The sequence below is a fragment of the Strongylocentrotus purpuratus genome, unplaced genomic scaffold (genome assembly GCF_000002235.5).
Source record: "Strongylocentrotus purpuratus isolate Spur 01 unplaced genomic scaffold, Spur_5.0 spur5_scaffold_14, whole genome shotgun sequence".
Taxonomy (NCBI): Eukaryota; Metazoa; Echinodermata; class Echinoidea; order Camarodonta; family Strongylocentrotidae; genus Strongylocentrotus; species Strongylocentrotus purpuratus.
In genome coordinates, this window is record NW_022145599.1 from 8626534 (window position 1) to 8641306 (window position 14773).

General features: G+C 36.7%; 3 protein-coding genes across 3 annotated transcripts in view; 2 read left to right on the forward strand and 1 right to left on the reverse strand.

Moving 5' to 3' along the window:
* Window positions 1-5976, forward strand: part of LOC581157 (collagenase 3) — a 31107-nt gene extending 25131 nt beyond the window's left edge. The window contains exons 4-8 of the mRNA XM_030984127.1: window positions 35-193; window positions 1295-1437; window positions 2072-2252; window positions 3010-3264; window positions 3698-5976. Of these exons, the coding sequence (XP_030839987.1) occupies window positions 35-193; window positions 1295-1437; window positions 2072-2252; window positions 3010-3264; window positions 3698-3831 (872 nt within the window). The 3' untranslated portion in view covers window positions 3832-5976. The remainder of the gene's footprint in view (window positions 1-34; window positions 194-1294; window positions 1438-2071; window positions 2253-3009; window positions 3265-3697) is intronic.
* Window positions 5977-8539: 2563 nt separating this feature from the next.
* LOC100889086 (nucleolar protein 12) lies at window positions 8540-14493 on the reverse strand. The gene is made up of 5 exons (XM_030984129.1): window positions 14148-14493; window positions 12402-12553; window positions 11416-11531; window positions 10822-11015; window positions 8540-9144 (listed from the first exon to the last, which is right to left on the reverse strand). Exons 1-5 carry the CDS (start codon window positions 14228-14230, stop codon window positions 8988-8990), a joined length of 702 nt encoding a protein of 233 aa, XP_030839989.1. The 5' UTR covers window positions 14231-14493; the 3' UTR covers window positions 8540-8987.
* The window catches only part of LOC583360 (TATA-binding protein-associated factor 172), a 51209-nt gene continuing 50909 nt past the window's right edge, over window positions 14474-14773 (forward strand). The window contains exon 1 of the mRNA XM_030984128.1: window positions 14474-14572. The gene's annotated coding sequence lies outside the window, so the exon portion shown is untranslated. The remainder of the gene's footprint in view (window positions 14573-14773) is intronic.

The following is a 14773-nucleotide window of genomic DNA, read 5'->3' on the forward strand; positions in this document are numbered from 1 at the left end:
GATTTTTGATTTCTTTTTCTGTTTGTATAAACAGGAGTGAACTTATTTTACACCACCGCCCATGAGATCGGTCACGCTTTGGGACTCGATCACTCCGATCAGAGGAACTCACTCATGTGGCCATGGGACAAGGGTTACATCCCAAACTTCCGTCTTCCTCTCGATGACAAACTCGGCATCCAGGTCGTCTACGGTAAGGTCAAATGATACTCATGCCATTTATGTTCTTCTCCTACTTCTCCTTCTTCTTCTCCTCCCCCTTCTTCTGTTTTTTTCTCTTCCTCGTCCTGCCATCTCCTCTTTATTCTTCTTCTTCTTATTGTCATCGTTATTCCCGTTTATCTCATTCTCTCTCTCTCTCTCTCTCTCTCTCTCTCGCTCTCCCCCTTTCTCTCTCTCTCTCTCGCTCTCCCCGTTCTCTCTCTCTCTCTCTCGCTCTCCCCCTTTCTCTCTCTCTCTCTCTCTCTCTCTCTCTCTCTCTCCTCTCTATACCTTTTGTTTTTGTTTTAAATAAAGTTTAAGTTTGTATTTTTGTTTATACCCCAAAGACGGCCTGATTATTCCTCTAGGCCAAAAAACGCTTTCCTCTTTCTCAACATTTTTTCAAAAATATTTCAAACTCTATCCAAATTTGCATTTTCTGTCCATTCATGGTCTGATTACAAATTTGTTATGATTATCAAATCCAACCGATCAGGGGGCAACACCAAAAACAAGACCACTAGCGCAAGCAGCTCGAATTCCGCCGCACCAATGCAAGATCAGGATGGGCAAGAACTCCTCGAAGATGGACCAACTCCACAAGTTCAGACATATACCAATTGGCCCACTATATCAAATAATCATTACTCCGAAGGTATAGCAAAGGACAAAATGTCACTAATATAATTGCACATTCTTTGCACAAATGCCGTTCAACTAATTTTTTTGGCACAAATGCTTTGCATGGACTGCGGCTGCTAAATCACAACTATTGGCACTGTTTAAAAAACGCACTGCTGTTCAAACCCAGAACCACAATTTTGCATTTAAGAATCGCCCCATCCCCATTTGGCTTTCTGTGAAACAAAATGTTATACCGGTAGAGAGAGAAAGGGTCGCACAATAAGCATAGATAAAAATGAGCTGCTGTTTAAGATTACTTAAAGGACGAAAACGCAAGATTAACAAATGAAATCCTCAACTTAAAACCATGCAGGGCAAAGAAAGCAAAAACAAGAGAAGAAGCTAATTTGCAAAGTTCCGCCATATTATTCCAAACTTCTTAACTCATTTCCCCCTTTTTTGTTTACAGGAAAGAACCCCTTCCAGGTGTCTACTGACCCCCCTCCCACCACCCCGGGCACCACCACCCAACCCCCTATCTTGATACCACCATATTGCAACACCACCCTTGATGCTGTGGCTGATATCAGGGGTAATCTCATGGTTTTCAAGGTAAATACCGAACCCCACCCCATCTTCCTGTATCTGATAATCTCGGAGGGAAATTATAAATTTGATAAAGGAGTGTATTGATAAAACGTGGAGATTTGTGTAGATAAAGGGGCATAATGTTATGCATGTTTCCTACCAAACACATCAATTTTCTAATCAAATTGAATTCTTTGTGTGCTGTTCATTTTTACTAAAGGACTACGAATGTAATCAATTTAAATTGATCTATAATTCTTTATATAATATTATAAGAAGAAGACATACAGAAACTTATGTTTCATTTATTTCTTTTTGCCTATCCATTGAAGCAATCCTTACAAAATGATTAGGTCGATTTGCTTTTTAAAAATTTGATCGGTGTATTAAATCAGCAATTTCAGTCCGACATTCAAAAATTGTAAACAAAAGCATATCCTGCAGAGTATGGCAGGCATTATGCCCCAACCTAGTCTGGAAAAGACTGCCTCATGTTTGTCCTCGTATCTTACTAATCTTCCTGATTTAACAAAAGAAATTATTGCAAAGAGTAAATTGTATACAACCATAGTGGTTAACTCTGATCCACATTATTATTGGATGTATTTCTTGCTCTAATATTTTCTCAAAATCCATTTTCTGTACACTCTTTGAACAGGATGAGAACATGTGGAGGTTCCGTCCCAACTACAACTCTGAGGGGTACCCCGATCGCACCTTCCCTCTCGTTCCCGTTGATCCAGACATTGGAATCCTGACTGAACAGTTCTTCAGGGGCATCAAACAAGGCATGAAGGCAGTCTACGAGAGGCAAGATGGTCGCATCGTTTTCCTCAAAGGTACGTTGTTTAAGGTGGAAGGTTGAAGCTCTAACGCTCAAGGATCATCACAATTTCTTAAAGAGAACACCTCTGATGCATCATTGGATGTTCCAGATACCAGTATTTCACTCATGTATTATCTGTTCAGAGCAAGAAGGGCATTAACTTGTATACTTTGACACAGACTTAAAGCCCTTCTGTCTTCCATACTTTGTGACACGGACGGTATACCAGCTGATGTAGAGGAGCAATTTGTCATACCCTAAGAGCCTACAAATTAATGTACTGTACTCCTCAAGACTCCAAGACCATCAGAGTACATCTTATCACTAGCAAGAAAATTTTATCCACCCATCCCCCCCCCCCCCAAAAAAAAAAAAAAAAAAAAAAAAATAAATAAAAAAAATAAAAAAAATTCTGCATCTTCTTTTGGAAAGTTGGAATGTGATATTATGTCCTGCACATCCAATTTAAAGCCCCATTACACTACTTATAGCTACTTGCGCCCTCTATATAGCAAACAATGCCTAATTGGTGACCATTGATCCCCCATGATCCTCTTTTTCTTATGTTAATTGAGAGCTGATTTGATGAGATAAACACCTGTCAGTGTCCATGCAGGAAGGTCTGATCCCTCCTGGCCAAACTAGTGCAGTGGGGCTTTAAGGATGGGATGGGAATGTGTGCCCTCAACAATAATCTAAAACTCTGTCGGACATGCACCGCTAACGAAATCTTGTATTCCTCTCCTTACTATCCTCACACATACCAACAGCACGCAAGAAGTGGATATTCCAAGGTACTACCCTTTACGAAGGCCCAGTTCGTGTCAGTCCAAGTCCAGATGGCTACCCCCTCACTGTTTATGCTGCCCTCTATAACAAGGACGATGGCAAGACGTACCTGTTCAAAGGTAGCAAGGTCTGGCTCTATGACGAGCTCACAGGGCAGGTTCAAAGGTCATCGATAACAAAGAAATTCAAGGATCTACACTCTACAGTCAGAGTTAATAGTGCTTTCATGTTCTATGGTAAGTTCCTTTCGGGGGGGGGGGGGGATAAAAGTGCTAGATAATATAGTCTATGGTCTGCATTTAAAACAAGATGATAGCAAATGATGTACTGTTAATGCCTCCGCAGTTATATGGGAGTACTGATTAAGATTAACATACCTCGGTCATAAAATTGTCTTTCTTCCTGTAAATGTACTTATTATTTCTATAATATTGCTACATGTATGAATATTTCTCCAAGTTGTGCTACTTAAGTTATTTCATACAGGTCTAATAGTATATTCTTTATAATTTGTTTTCTGTATAACTTGCATTACTTCATGTGTATGTAACACTCTAAGAAGAAAATGTGAAATGCTACATAAAAGTCAGTTATTGTTGTGATAGTCATAAGTAATATTCTAGAGTTGTAGTAAAGCAAATCTAATCATCATTTCTGTTTCTCCAACAGGTCATAAATTCCTTGTTGATGGACCCGACTACTACGAGGCAGATGTGGCGAATAACGTGGCCAATGTCGGGAAGAGAAACTTTGGAGTAAACATTCTTGGCTGCCCTCCTACAACTCCTCCACAATCATATTAACCCTTCTCGCTCTGCTAAACCAACAAGTAGAGGATCGTAAACTGTATAAAGCACAGACAATCTAGTTTTGAAACTGACTTTCTCAATGAGAGATGAGTCCATGGTTTGGATCATCCAACGTTAACCAGTTGACCACTGGATTCTGTACTTCTCATAGGCTTGGTACAGGATCCGATTGGTTCCTGGATGCAATGGGATAAGGATCTTCAAGAAGAGAACATTCATTTGGAAGGGTGAAGGCTGGCACAGCTGTATATTGAGGATAGGGGTAGAGATTTGCTGAGACTTCTGGAAGATCATCAATAATGCATCTTCCGATCTTCGACGAGATAACAAGATAACAATTCCTTTGAAATCTAAATGTTGCATCTATTTCAAATGTGATATTGCTGTATTGAGAATAAGGGGTGGAGGTTTAAAGGAATTCCAACTGCAATGCTGAAGCATTTGTCCTGAGTTTCGGAATGTTACCAGTTCAGGATCTTCAAGAAGAGAAGCCGGGTGATGGTCGCATCCATTTAGTTGTGAGACTGTAGGATGATAAGGGATTAAGACTTCAAAGAATCAAATTTCTGCTGAAGCAGTTTTCCTGAGAATTTGAAATTCACCAGTTAAGCATCTTCAACACAAGAAAACTCTTTTTAAAGTTGCTTCCATTTAAACATGAAACTGTCAACAGAGAGAGGAAAGGAGGTCAACATTTCAAGGAATCAAAACTTTACAGAGGAAGCGGTTTCCTGAGATTCTTGGAAACTTCTTGTCTTGCGTGGAAATGAAGTCTCAATGCCAGACGCAGAAAGGAAATCTTGCATTTACAACCATTGCCATGTTTACTTGAAACTTTTGACTGCTGCGGCTGTGTAAACCTGCAGAAAGACCTTGTACTTTTCATTTAACTACTAAGATCAATCGTTGAATCTTTTTACTGGTTTCCTCTAAGGTATTAAAAATTTTGCCCACTCATCCTTATCAGTTTCCCACAAGGTAAATATCTGGGACCCGTCTCACAAAGCCCTTTTTCAATGACAACTGACAAAAAACAGTGACAACTCTGCTGATAACCAATCAGAAGCAAGGATTTCACTAGCTTATATTAACAAAAACTGTCATTTGTCACTGATGTCAAGTTTTGTTAAACGGGGGCCAGGTGATGGTCATTCCTTTACTCTTTCCTATTAATATTCAAAGATTATAAACTTATGTTTCTCTGAAGCTCTTTCATTCTAGTTATTGACATGTCACCCAAGTATTATGGGGCTTTAATTTACTAATCCCCGACTGTTTTTTTAAGGAGAGATTCGCTTACGATGTATATACCTTGACCTCACATTTGTGTGACTTTATTCCTGTTTGGCATAACCATAAACTTACCTCTCTCTATCTCTATCTCTCTCTCTCTCTCTCTCCCTCTCTCTAGCACTTCAATTCTAGTTATTGAAATGTCATCCAAGTGGTATAGAACTGTAATTCACTAATTCCTCAGAAAGTTTTTAAAGAGTAACTTACTACAAATGTACATCATATTTGCATGAACACATGTACAGTTTATTCGTCTTTGCCCAAATCAGTCCATAAATCTGAACAAGTTTTTTAAAATAAGTATTAATTTAGGGATTGATTCATATTTGTTTGTATTTTTTGATGTATAAAGGTCAAAACGCACAAAAGGAATCCTTTTTTTGTTGATGAGATCAATCTCATTTCATGAGTATGAAAGTTTCTTCATTGCTCGTTATCTACCTCTTCACCCCCTATCACACACGATGTGGTGAACAACATCGAAAAATTCACTTCCTTGAACAAATGAAACCAGTTCACATGTAAATAAATGGCAAGTAGAATAAAAAAGAATAAAAAGAGAAGCAGGTCACAAAGACCCCTTATCAAGATTATTCTATGATAATGAAATACAGAAAAGTAGACATGTGAAGTACACTTCACTTTATAAGTTGATTGTGTTTTGCCATGCAGGTTTTGGGGATGTGGCTCACTGCATCATGTATGGGTGCAACTTTTGGTACCTATCTTTTGACTATTGAGGAACTACAGTGTATTATTCAGATTGTATTGTTAAGTGCCTTATTTGTCTTTGCCCCTCCTGATGGAAGATAATATTATTCATCATCAAACAGGAATCGTTAAAGAGAGAAAGGCTCATAAAGGCAATGTGATATGTTCATGAATTCAATGCGATATATTCATGATTTCAAGGTAGGATTATAAGAACCTACCAAATAGTTTCATTTCGCAGTATTAAGACCGTTTGTTATAAAGATTCAATATTTAAATGGTGAAAGTATCACATCCACAACCTTTTTTCCAGCTTCCAAATTTTCAGTTCCGATAATTAAAAGTGTTCAGTATTTTAAATGCATACTTTAAAAGAATAAGCAAATTTAGTTCTCAATGTACAGGTATATGTATAGAAATGCTTTATTTCATTAAATAGGAGACTTACATTTCTGAATATGAAATAAAACTGGATATGACAAGAACCAACCACTTTCTTTACATCCAGGTTTACATAACCTGAAGTGGTGAAACATTCTGTAGTCGTAAATATACAGTGAATTAAATATACTGTGATGCTGTTACATTTCAATATGCTATTTTCGCAATTTAATCAAATTGAATGCACAAGTATTTGTTGAGAATCATTACAAAATATTCATTCACCTATTACGAATAAATGTATTTCAATAGTCAGATTGCAAATTGCATACATTAGTTGATGTTAGGTAGGACAAACATTACAACTTGCCCTACCTAGCAACATGTAATGTATGCAATTTGCATTCTGACTATCGAAATACATGTATTTATAACAGGTGAATGAAATAATTTGTAACAAGACACAAAGTATGACAGAGTTAACAACAACAACCAAAAAGTTTTTTTATTAACTTTTACATCACTCTCACATCCGAAACTAATTTCAAACTGACGTATTCCTAGTCTTTGAGGGGAATGGGCCCCTTTCTGTTCTTGTCTTGGTCTAGTTGGCGAGACTGTTGTATTACTTAGCTTGTTTGTGCTCAATAGTGTTCAACTTCCTACAAACATTTGAAGGCTCAGTAACAACTACGGTGATATAACAATACTGAAACGTACAAATTATTTTTCATACCTCAAAGTTGCATTCAATATGGCAACCATAAAGTTCTAATCTGGTAATACTTCCCTGTTATGTTTGTCACTTATATGCCAACAAGCTTATTATGAAAATTAAACGCTTTACTTTTCTGAAATAACTCCCCAAAGTAATATCAAGCAGTGTGGATGTAAAGTTATACTTTTCCAATATACATATTGCATTAATGGGTAATGCTTATCTATTGACCAGTCATGAAATAACAAACACAAAAAGGAGAACAGTTGTAGATATGTAAAATAAAATGACGAAGCCTCTATTTTACTTGGCATATTTACATGTATTTTTGAACGAAATCCATTTTTGATCGATTGTAGGTCTTAAGAAAGTTTTGTTTTGTAAATATCTTGGTTTTAGTGGAGAAACATGTGGTGCTTCACTATAATTTATTTATTCATGCAGCTTTGTATTACATGTATCTATTATTCAACTTATCGGTGGTATTATTCCCAATAAAATTCTTTTGCAGTAAACTTCTAGAAAATTGATTTATGTGTATATTTGTGTTATCCACAGAGTGAGAGTCATGTGTAAAAAGTCTTTAAACTTTTTTTACAAAGTCAGTTTTTGAAGAAAAAGTATGATGAAACCAGCTTGTTGAAATATGTTTTTAAATTGTGAATAAAGAGGAATAAAACCTAATATGGGGAGGGGGGTATGAACAATTCAACAGCAATTCTGAATCATTCTGTGTAATATTGTACAGACACTACACAATGGAACAATAACTTCCAGCCTACTGACTACATTTAAGTGATGAAACTTGTAGTGTGGTGACTGTGGTCATCATATAGCCATGCCAGAAAGCCAGAAATATTTCATGTCTCATTCTTTTTTTCTTTTTTGTTGGGGGGGGGGGGGATAAAATAACAGATTAAACACACATGTAGTCACCCAGGACACACAGTTCGTGAAATCACCATTCTATATTTTGATAAGAAGTTGAAGCCTGTATCATGTTTTACATTTTGTGTTACCATCTCCCCCCTCCCCCCTCACACCCCCCCCCAAAAAAAAAAAAAAAAAAAAAAAAAAAAATCAGATTTCTTTACCTTCACTGTGAGTAGCAAGATACAATTATAAGCTGCCACAAAGCTATATATTCTCCAATAGTGAAATGACAAATAATAAAAGGAATACAAAATTCTCCATGAAATTACAGAGAATGGTCCTTATAAGAATTCAAATATACTTAGGAAATGATAACACAATAAAAAAAGTTAATTAAAAATGCTTCCTATTTGGGATTTTTAATAAAGCAGAAGAGCGAAAAGAAGGTTGAGTTCTGGGGAGAGGTGAAAAATAATTTGTCAGCGTTTTCATTGTTGTAAGGCAAGTGAGGAAGAACATCAGAGATAAAATGTTTCCTGAAAAGCATGGCTCTTCAAATGCCTCCATATTCTAAATATGACAAGTAACAGCATAAAAATGAGGCCCGATTTCTATGCCACATGTTTGTGTAGTCCCATATACATCTTTCTGTGTACATTGCTTGCTACTTTACCAAGACTGGGCCAAATTTCTTATCACTTTGATGAAACCAGAACCTTGCAGTACACACGGATAATATACTGCATGATAAACTTTTTTTAATGGATTCCACACCGTTTCTTTCACAATGCAATCGCATGACCAGAACTCAACTTTATCTTTGAATTCCACTTATGGAATGTTTCAATAAAGGGTCACATCAATATCACTCTACATGCAGCTGATATTTAACAAAAATAACTTTTTCTTTTACAAAAGGATAACGTGGTTCCAATATCTGACCAAATAAGACCAGGACATTGCAATCGATCTGAATTGATGGCATGTCCTCCAATCGATGGCAAACTCGCAAACTCCTATCTCTTGAGTACAGACTTGTCATTGATATCAAGTTGCAATCAATTTGAATTGATTACACAACTGGGCCAGGATATTAATGCGACCTTCTTCAAAATTGACAATATTTACTGATAAATACTAAATATAAAAAGAAAAGAAAATACATTGGCTTTTGTCACCGTTTTGATTTATTTGCTTCGCCTCGTTTGATGAATTTGCCCAATGATTTTTTCTTCATGCTCCTCATCTTTTTGACCGTCTGCTGGGAAGCTCCTCGTTTCTTCTTCACCATTTGTTTCTTGATCTTCTGTCGTCGCTTGTTGAATATCTCTCTGAAAGACGATTATAAAAGAATGATAAAGAATGATAAAGAATATAAGTTTTTCAAATATTCTTGACTTAAATACTTTTTTCCCCATCCTTTTAAAATGATATCTTTTAAGGTTTAAAGGTTGCAGCCAACCTCAAATGCTGTAGAACTTTGCAGGAATTATGAATATGTCATGTATGTCCTATCTGTGAAATTTAAACGTTAGCAGTGTCCTCATATTCAAATTATGCAAGGAAACCCGTTTACTTGCTAGACTTCACTGTCAGACACTATTGAGTGACTGACTGGCTTTTTTTCTTCTTTGGTAATAACATACATGAAAAGAGTTGTAAAGGGTACATGAGCATTTGTTTACATCAATAACCCACTTCTTGTGATGGCCAAGATTAAACTGATTGAATCTTTGTGCAGCATAAAACATATGACCATTCGGTACAATTGTCTGAAAATCAAGACTATTACTTTTGGGCTCTATAGCCCTAAAGTCGATTTGACAACTAATAGTCGTTATTTTCCCACTTGAAGACATTTTCAAGCCCCACCTTTTTTAGGGAAGTTCTAAATTAGTATTATCTTTCAAATGCAGTTGGAATTTAACTTTTTCAATTTTTTGGCCTGCAAATGGGACATAGTACCTTTAAGTTAGTGGATTAAAGTAAAGAGGGCCACTATATATGGGGCAGAAAATAGAGGGAAGTGAATGAAAAAGAGGAAAATAGTTTAAGACAGAAAGATGGACAAAGATAGAGGGCTAGAGAGGGCTGGAGGGGGCTGGAGGGAGAGGGCTAGAGAGAGAGAGAGAGAGAGAGAGAGAGAGAGGGAGAGAGGCGGATAGAGATAGAGAGAGAGAGACAGAGACAGAGAGAAAGAGAGAGAAGAGAGAAAGAGAAAGAGAAAGAGAAAGAGAAAGAGAGAGAGAGAGAGAGAGAGAGAGAGAATGTGAGGATGGAGGGAAGACAGGATTTAAAGAAAACACAAAGGCGTAAATATTCATAAATGAATGATACACGCCAATAAAAACTAAAAAAACAACACATACAGAGAGACAGGGCGTCAATCAAAAATCTAAATTAAGTATACATGTAAGGAAGAACATGATGGGCATTTCAACAATGGACATTGCCTGAACAATCCTCTGTGGCATCTAGGAACAAGCCAGTGGAAAGACAGGCTCCATATTTCGTTAGGGTGTCTATCAACAGAGCTGCCAACCTTGTGCGACCAAAAAAAGGGATCATGATGGCAAAAAAAAGGAATTCATTAAAACAAAACTTACAACCATGTGTGACACACTTCCAATGCAGAATTGTCCATTCCTAATACTGATATTTCCATATTAGGACCAATAGTTTATTTACAAGTAGGTATTTTTTTGTTGTTGTGTTTTTGGTATTATCTGTGTTTTTATTCTTTTATGAGTATATTTACGCCCATCACTTTTTTTCTTTCTTTCTTTTACTATTTGTAAATTCGTACTCTTCATAAATCTCTATTGAAGTTTTCTATTGAACAACATTTTAGGGCAATTAGTTGATGTGCGGTATCTGCAAAAAAAACAACAACAATGTATTTTATGAAGTAAAAAAAGGATTTTGAGGAAAAAACAGAATAATTCCAGGAAAAACGTAAAGGTTGGCAGCTCTGTATCAACGATATGGCATTTTACAAAGTTTCTTACTTCTTTTTGTTCTTTTCTGCTTTCATTTTAATAGTCTCTTCATCTTCACTTGCTTCCTCCTCTTCTTCATCGTCATCCTGGGTATGTCTTCGAATCCCTGCATTATCATCATCTTCATCTTCGTCATCTAGTTCCTCTCCATTGATGAACTCCTCCTTTCCCTCCTCCTCCTCCTCCTCCTCATTGTAGTCAACCTAGCGCAATAAGTAAAAAGTATATAATTAAAGTAATGACTTTAATCAGTGTCTTAGAATTCCTGCATCATGATCACCATAATGTATACCAACCTTTCACAGCAAAATTTAGGAATTTCTCAATGCCATATTAGGGATAAAGTCTAATTTGTATACCTTTTACACATAAATTGTCAAAAATTGGAAGAAACTAGGATTAATAACGTTAGTTTGAAGGCAAAATATTTATTAAAAAAAAAAAATCCTCTAAAGTAGAAATGGCCAACATCCATATCTCATCCTTATCACCATCATCATCATATTCCTTTTCCAAGCAGCCATCAAATTTTTTGAAAATAAAAACAAAATCGTTTCATGGCTTCTTGATTTCTAAATGATGTTAGTGAAGTGAATAAGTTACCTGATTTTCTCCTATTCCTCCATGTTCTTTCTGGAGATCCAGGGTGGTCGTCACGGTTACTGTGTGTTCCGGATGATCAATCACCACATCTTCCTTCTGAGATTCAGTAGCTGGTTCTGAAAGACCAACAAATGTATAGCAAGATTAAACGATTTCCACATTTTCAGACAAAAATTATAAATAAATATTACCATATGATTTCTAGAAAAAAAAATGTTTGTAATGTCCAGATTGATCGGAGGACTTCCAATCAATCCAGATCAATGGCAACTCTTATAAGACTGGGGGGGGGGGGGTGTTTCATAAAGCTGTTCGTAAAGTTACGCATGACTTTACGAATGACTTGTATATGAAAAGCCAAATTATTGATTATTATTTATTAAGTCGAACTGAGCAGATGTAGATTAACATTCTTATTATAACAACCATTTTTAATGCAAAGTATATTTTTTGCCATAAATTAATTGAGGTTATTGGAAATATCAGAAAAAACTTAGGGCATCCTATCTGGCACTTCATATACAAGTCGTTCGTAAAGTCATGCGTAACTTTACAAACTCTTCAGGGGTGTTTCATAAAGAGTTCGTAAAGTTACGCATGACTTTACGAACGACTTAAATATGAAGTGCCAGATAGGATGCCCAAACTTTTTCCTGATGTTTTCACAAAGTGTGACTATATTTCCAATAACCTCAATTAAATTATGGCAAAAAATATACTTTGGATTAAAAACGGTTGTTATAAAAAGAATGTTAATCTACACCTGTACAGTTCGACTTTAGTTGATGCAGTTAAAAATTGATTGAGCATCCCATTTAGCATATACAGCCAGAATTAAGCCATTGCCTACAGGAACCACATGATCTCCCTATATTGAATACCGGTAAGAGAAATCAGTCTTCAATGGGTGAACTCGGTATGAGAATCTGTTCATGCTGAGCTTCAACCCATCAAAAGACGTTACCCGGTAATCAAAATCAACTTACCTGGGAGTCGGATGTTACTCAGCTCTTCTTCTAGCGCCTCTCTTCTCTGCTGCCTCTCTTGTCTTCTCCCCTCCCTTCTCTTCTCGTCCGCTTCTTGTAGAGCAATCTTCTTTCGTGCATTCTTTCTCTTCCGAAAGCCAGTCAGAAAGTCACTGTCAAAGCAACATAAAACATTAGATAAAATCATAAAAATGATGCCCCAGGTGATTTTATGTTGCATCATGTTTGTTCTTTGACTAGTATAAAGGTGACAATATGGTACAGTTTTACAGAGTTTGATTTTCTTGACTTTCCATTTCAATCATATGTTTTAAAGGTTTGAATCCCAGCCCAGCACTAGTAACATCCTTTGGCACTCTCCACCAAGGTCTCCATATTGGGTCACTTTCTTCTTTAAAATGGCAGATTTAAAAAGCTTCTCACGCTACATATATTACCTTTATGGGCGATGTAAAAAATCCTGCAATCCATACAATGTGCGTAACTTTTAGAGGGCATTGAATGAGAAAAAGCTCCCCCCAATGAAAGGATAAAAAATATTCTTATTAAGATTTTCTTTTTAAAAAGGCTATATTTGCATAAATCAGACAATAAATTGAGGTTGCATGGGGTCCAGACAACCAGGTTCCCTGGATAACCTGACCAACTTCTAGCTGTGGTCACCTTGGCTAGGTCGAGTTAGTGCACTTAGTGGGGTGTCTCTCCGGACAATTCAACCAACTTTGTTTTCTCATGGTTTTCATATGAACTTATGACACTTATTTTACTCTGAACTGTCATGAAAGTGATGAAATATATTCATATAAATATCATTTTACAAAATCATGACATATATGAAATAGGATAATTACAGACATATGAATTTAACAGACTTGGGTGTTAATTGTTACGAAGGTACGTACGTAAGCAAATCACGATCACCCCGGTATCAAAATCAGATATTTTAAATTAAATTCCTGACTGATTTCAGAGTGCTTTGTATGAGAAGAAAGAAGAGTCCACTAGCGAACTCCAAAGCAAGTACGTGTGCGATGTTCGTCAGGTGCAGGAACTATAGGGGTGATTTTGTTTACATGTAGCTGCCTCTTAGTCTTAGTAAGAATCTTACTCAGAGTCTTAGTAAGAGTCTTACTCAGGGGTATGGGTGCCAATTAATGCTAGGTGATATCAATATCATATTGCTTTAGATCGACCTACATACATGTATAGCCCTTAATTTAAGGCTAGTTAACTTCAGGTCTCAGGGTCGAACTGTCCGTTGGTCGGGCTGTCCCCGAACCTCTATTTTTATCAGTAAAAGAATGCATGGGAATCATAAACAAGGATATCCTCTTTATCGCGGACAAATAATTGCGTCCTAAAAAATAAGGATCGTCCACATTTTTGCGGTGATGCGAAAAAACAGATTATGCATAAGATAATAACCCCAGTTCACCGTCTACTTTTATGAGGTGTCTATCTTCCCAAAGATTATCGCTCATAACGTGAAAATCTCTGTACCTTATTCTTGGACCAGTGCCCCTAGGTCCTACTGTAATGTATATTGCCATTTATTGGTTAAACATAACATTTTCATTCATTAACTGATTTAGCCTAGCTAGTCTACATCAAAATCGCATTGACTTCATTGGTGACTTTGTATCATGTTTATGTGGACTCTCTCTCTCCTTTCTTTATCAACTTTTATTTAAGACATTCTTCAACATGTTAACTTTAATTAATACGAAAACATAGGGGTCTACTTACTTTCTGCTGGTCTCATCAAATTCCAGTCGAAATTTAGTCTGCTTATTTCTTGGATTTTTCTGCCTGTACTTGTCACTTGGCATGGTGGTGTAGACAAAACCCCTGTTTGATAGAGTCTAGATCTATACAGTGTGAAATGATACAGTTCTTAGCAGTAATAGTTTTCTATGCAGGTTAAACAAAAATCAAGTATAATCACGAAACACAATCGACAAGAATGAGAATGTGCCAAGAATGTCAGGCGATGCAAAATGCATGCACTTTTAACTGTTGTTTACACCTGCGATGTAACCACGTGTGTGTAGCTGAAATGACCTTTCGCATGTCAACTTTACACGATTGACCTTTCAATCGCTAGCTTGAGTTTGCTCTCGGTAGCGATGGCGAATTAGCATTCCCATCTCGGACGTAGACGTAATATTTGGGTAAGTTATTAGCTAATATCGCTAAACAAATTGTTCGTGTGTGATGATATGATTGTCTGCTTTTGATGGAGTGGAAGTGTGCTTTATTAAAGTAGGTATTCTTTCTCAATTATTCCTCAAACTTTCACTCCGTTGAACGGTGACCTTTGTCTGTGTGTGGGGCTCCCGGATCGGGATAGGCATGCCATTGCCTGTTGGTTC

Excerpts from the sequence above, each read along its gene's own strand:
- LOC100889086 (XM_030984129.1), bottom strand. The coding sequence starts at position 14,230 with ATGCCAAGTGACAAGTACAGGCAGAAAAATCCAAGAAATAAGCAGACT. Across the intron at positions 11,532-12,401 it reads GAGTAACATCCGACTCCCAG|AACCAGCTACTGAATCTCAG; the intron begins GTAAGTTGATTT and ends TTGGTCTTTCAG. Across the intron at positions 9,145-10,821 it reads GCAGAAAAGAACAAAAAGAA|AGAGATATTCAACAAGCGAC; the intron begins GTAAGAAACTTT and ends ATCGTCTTTCAG.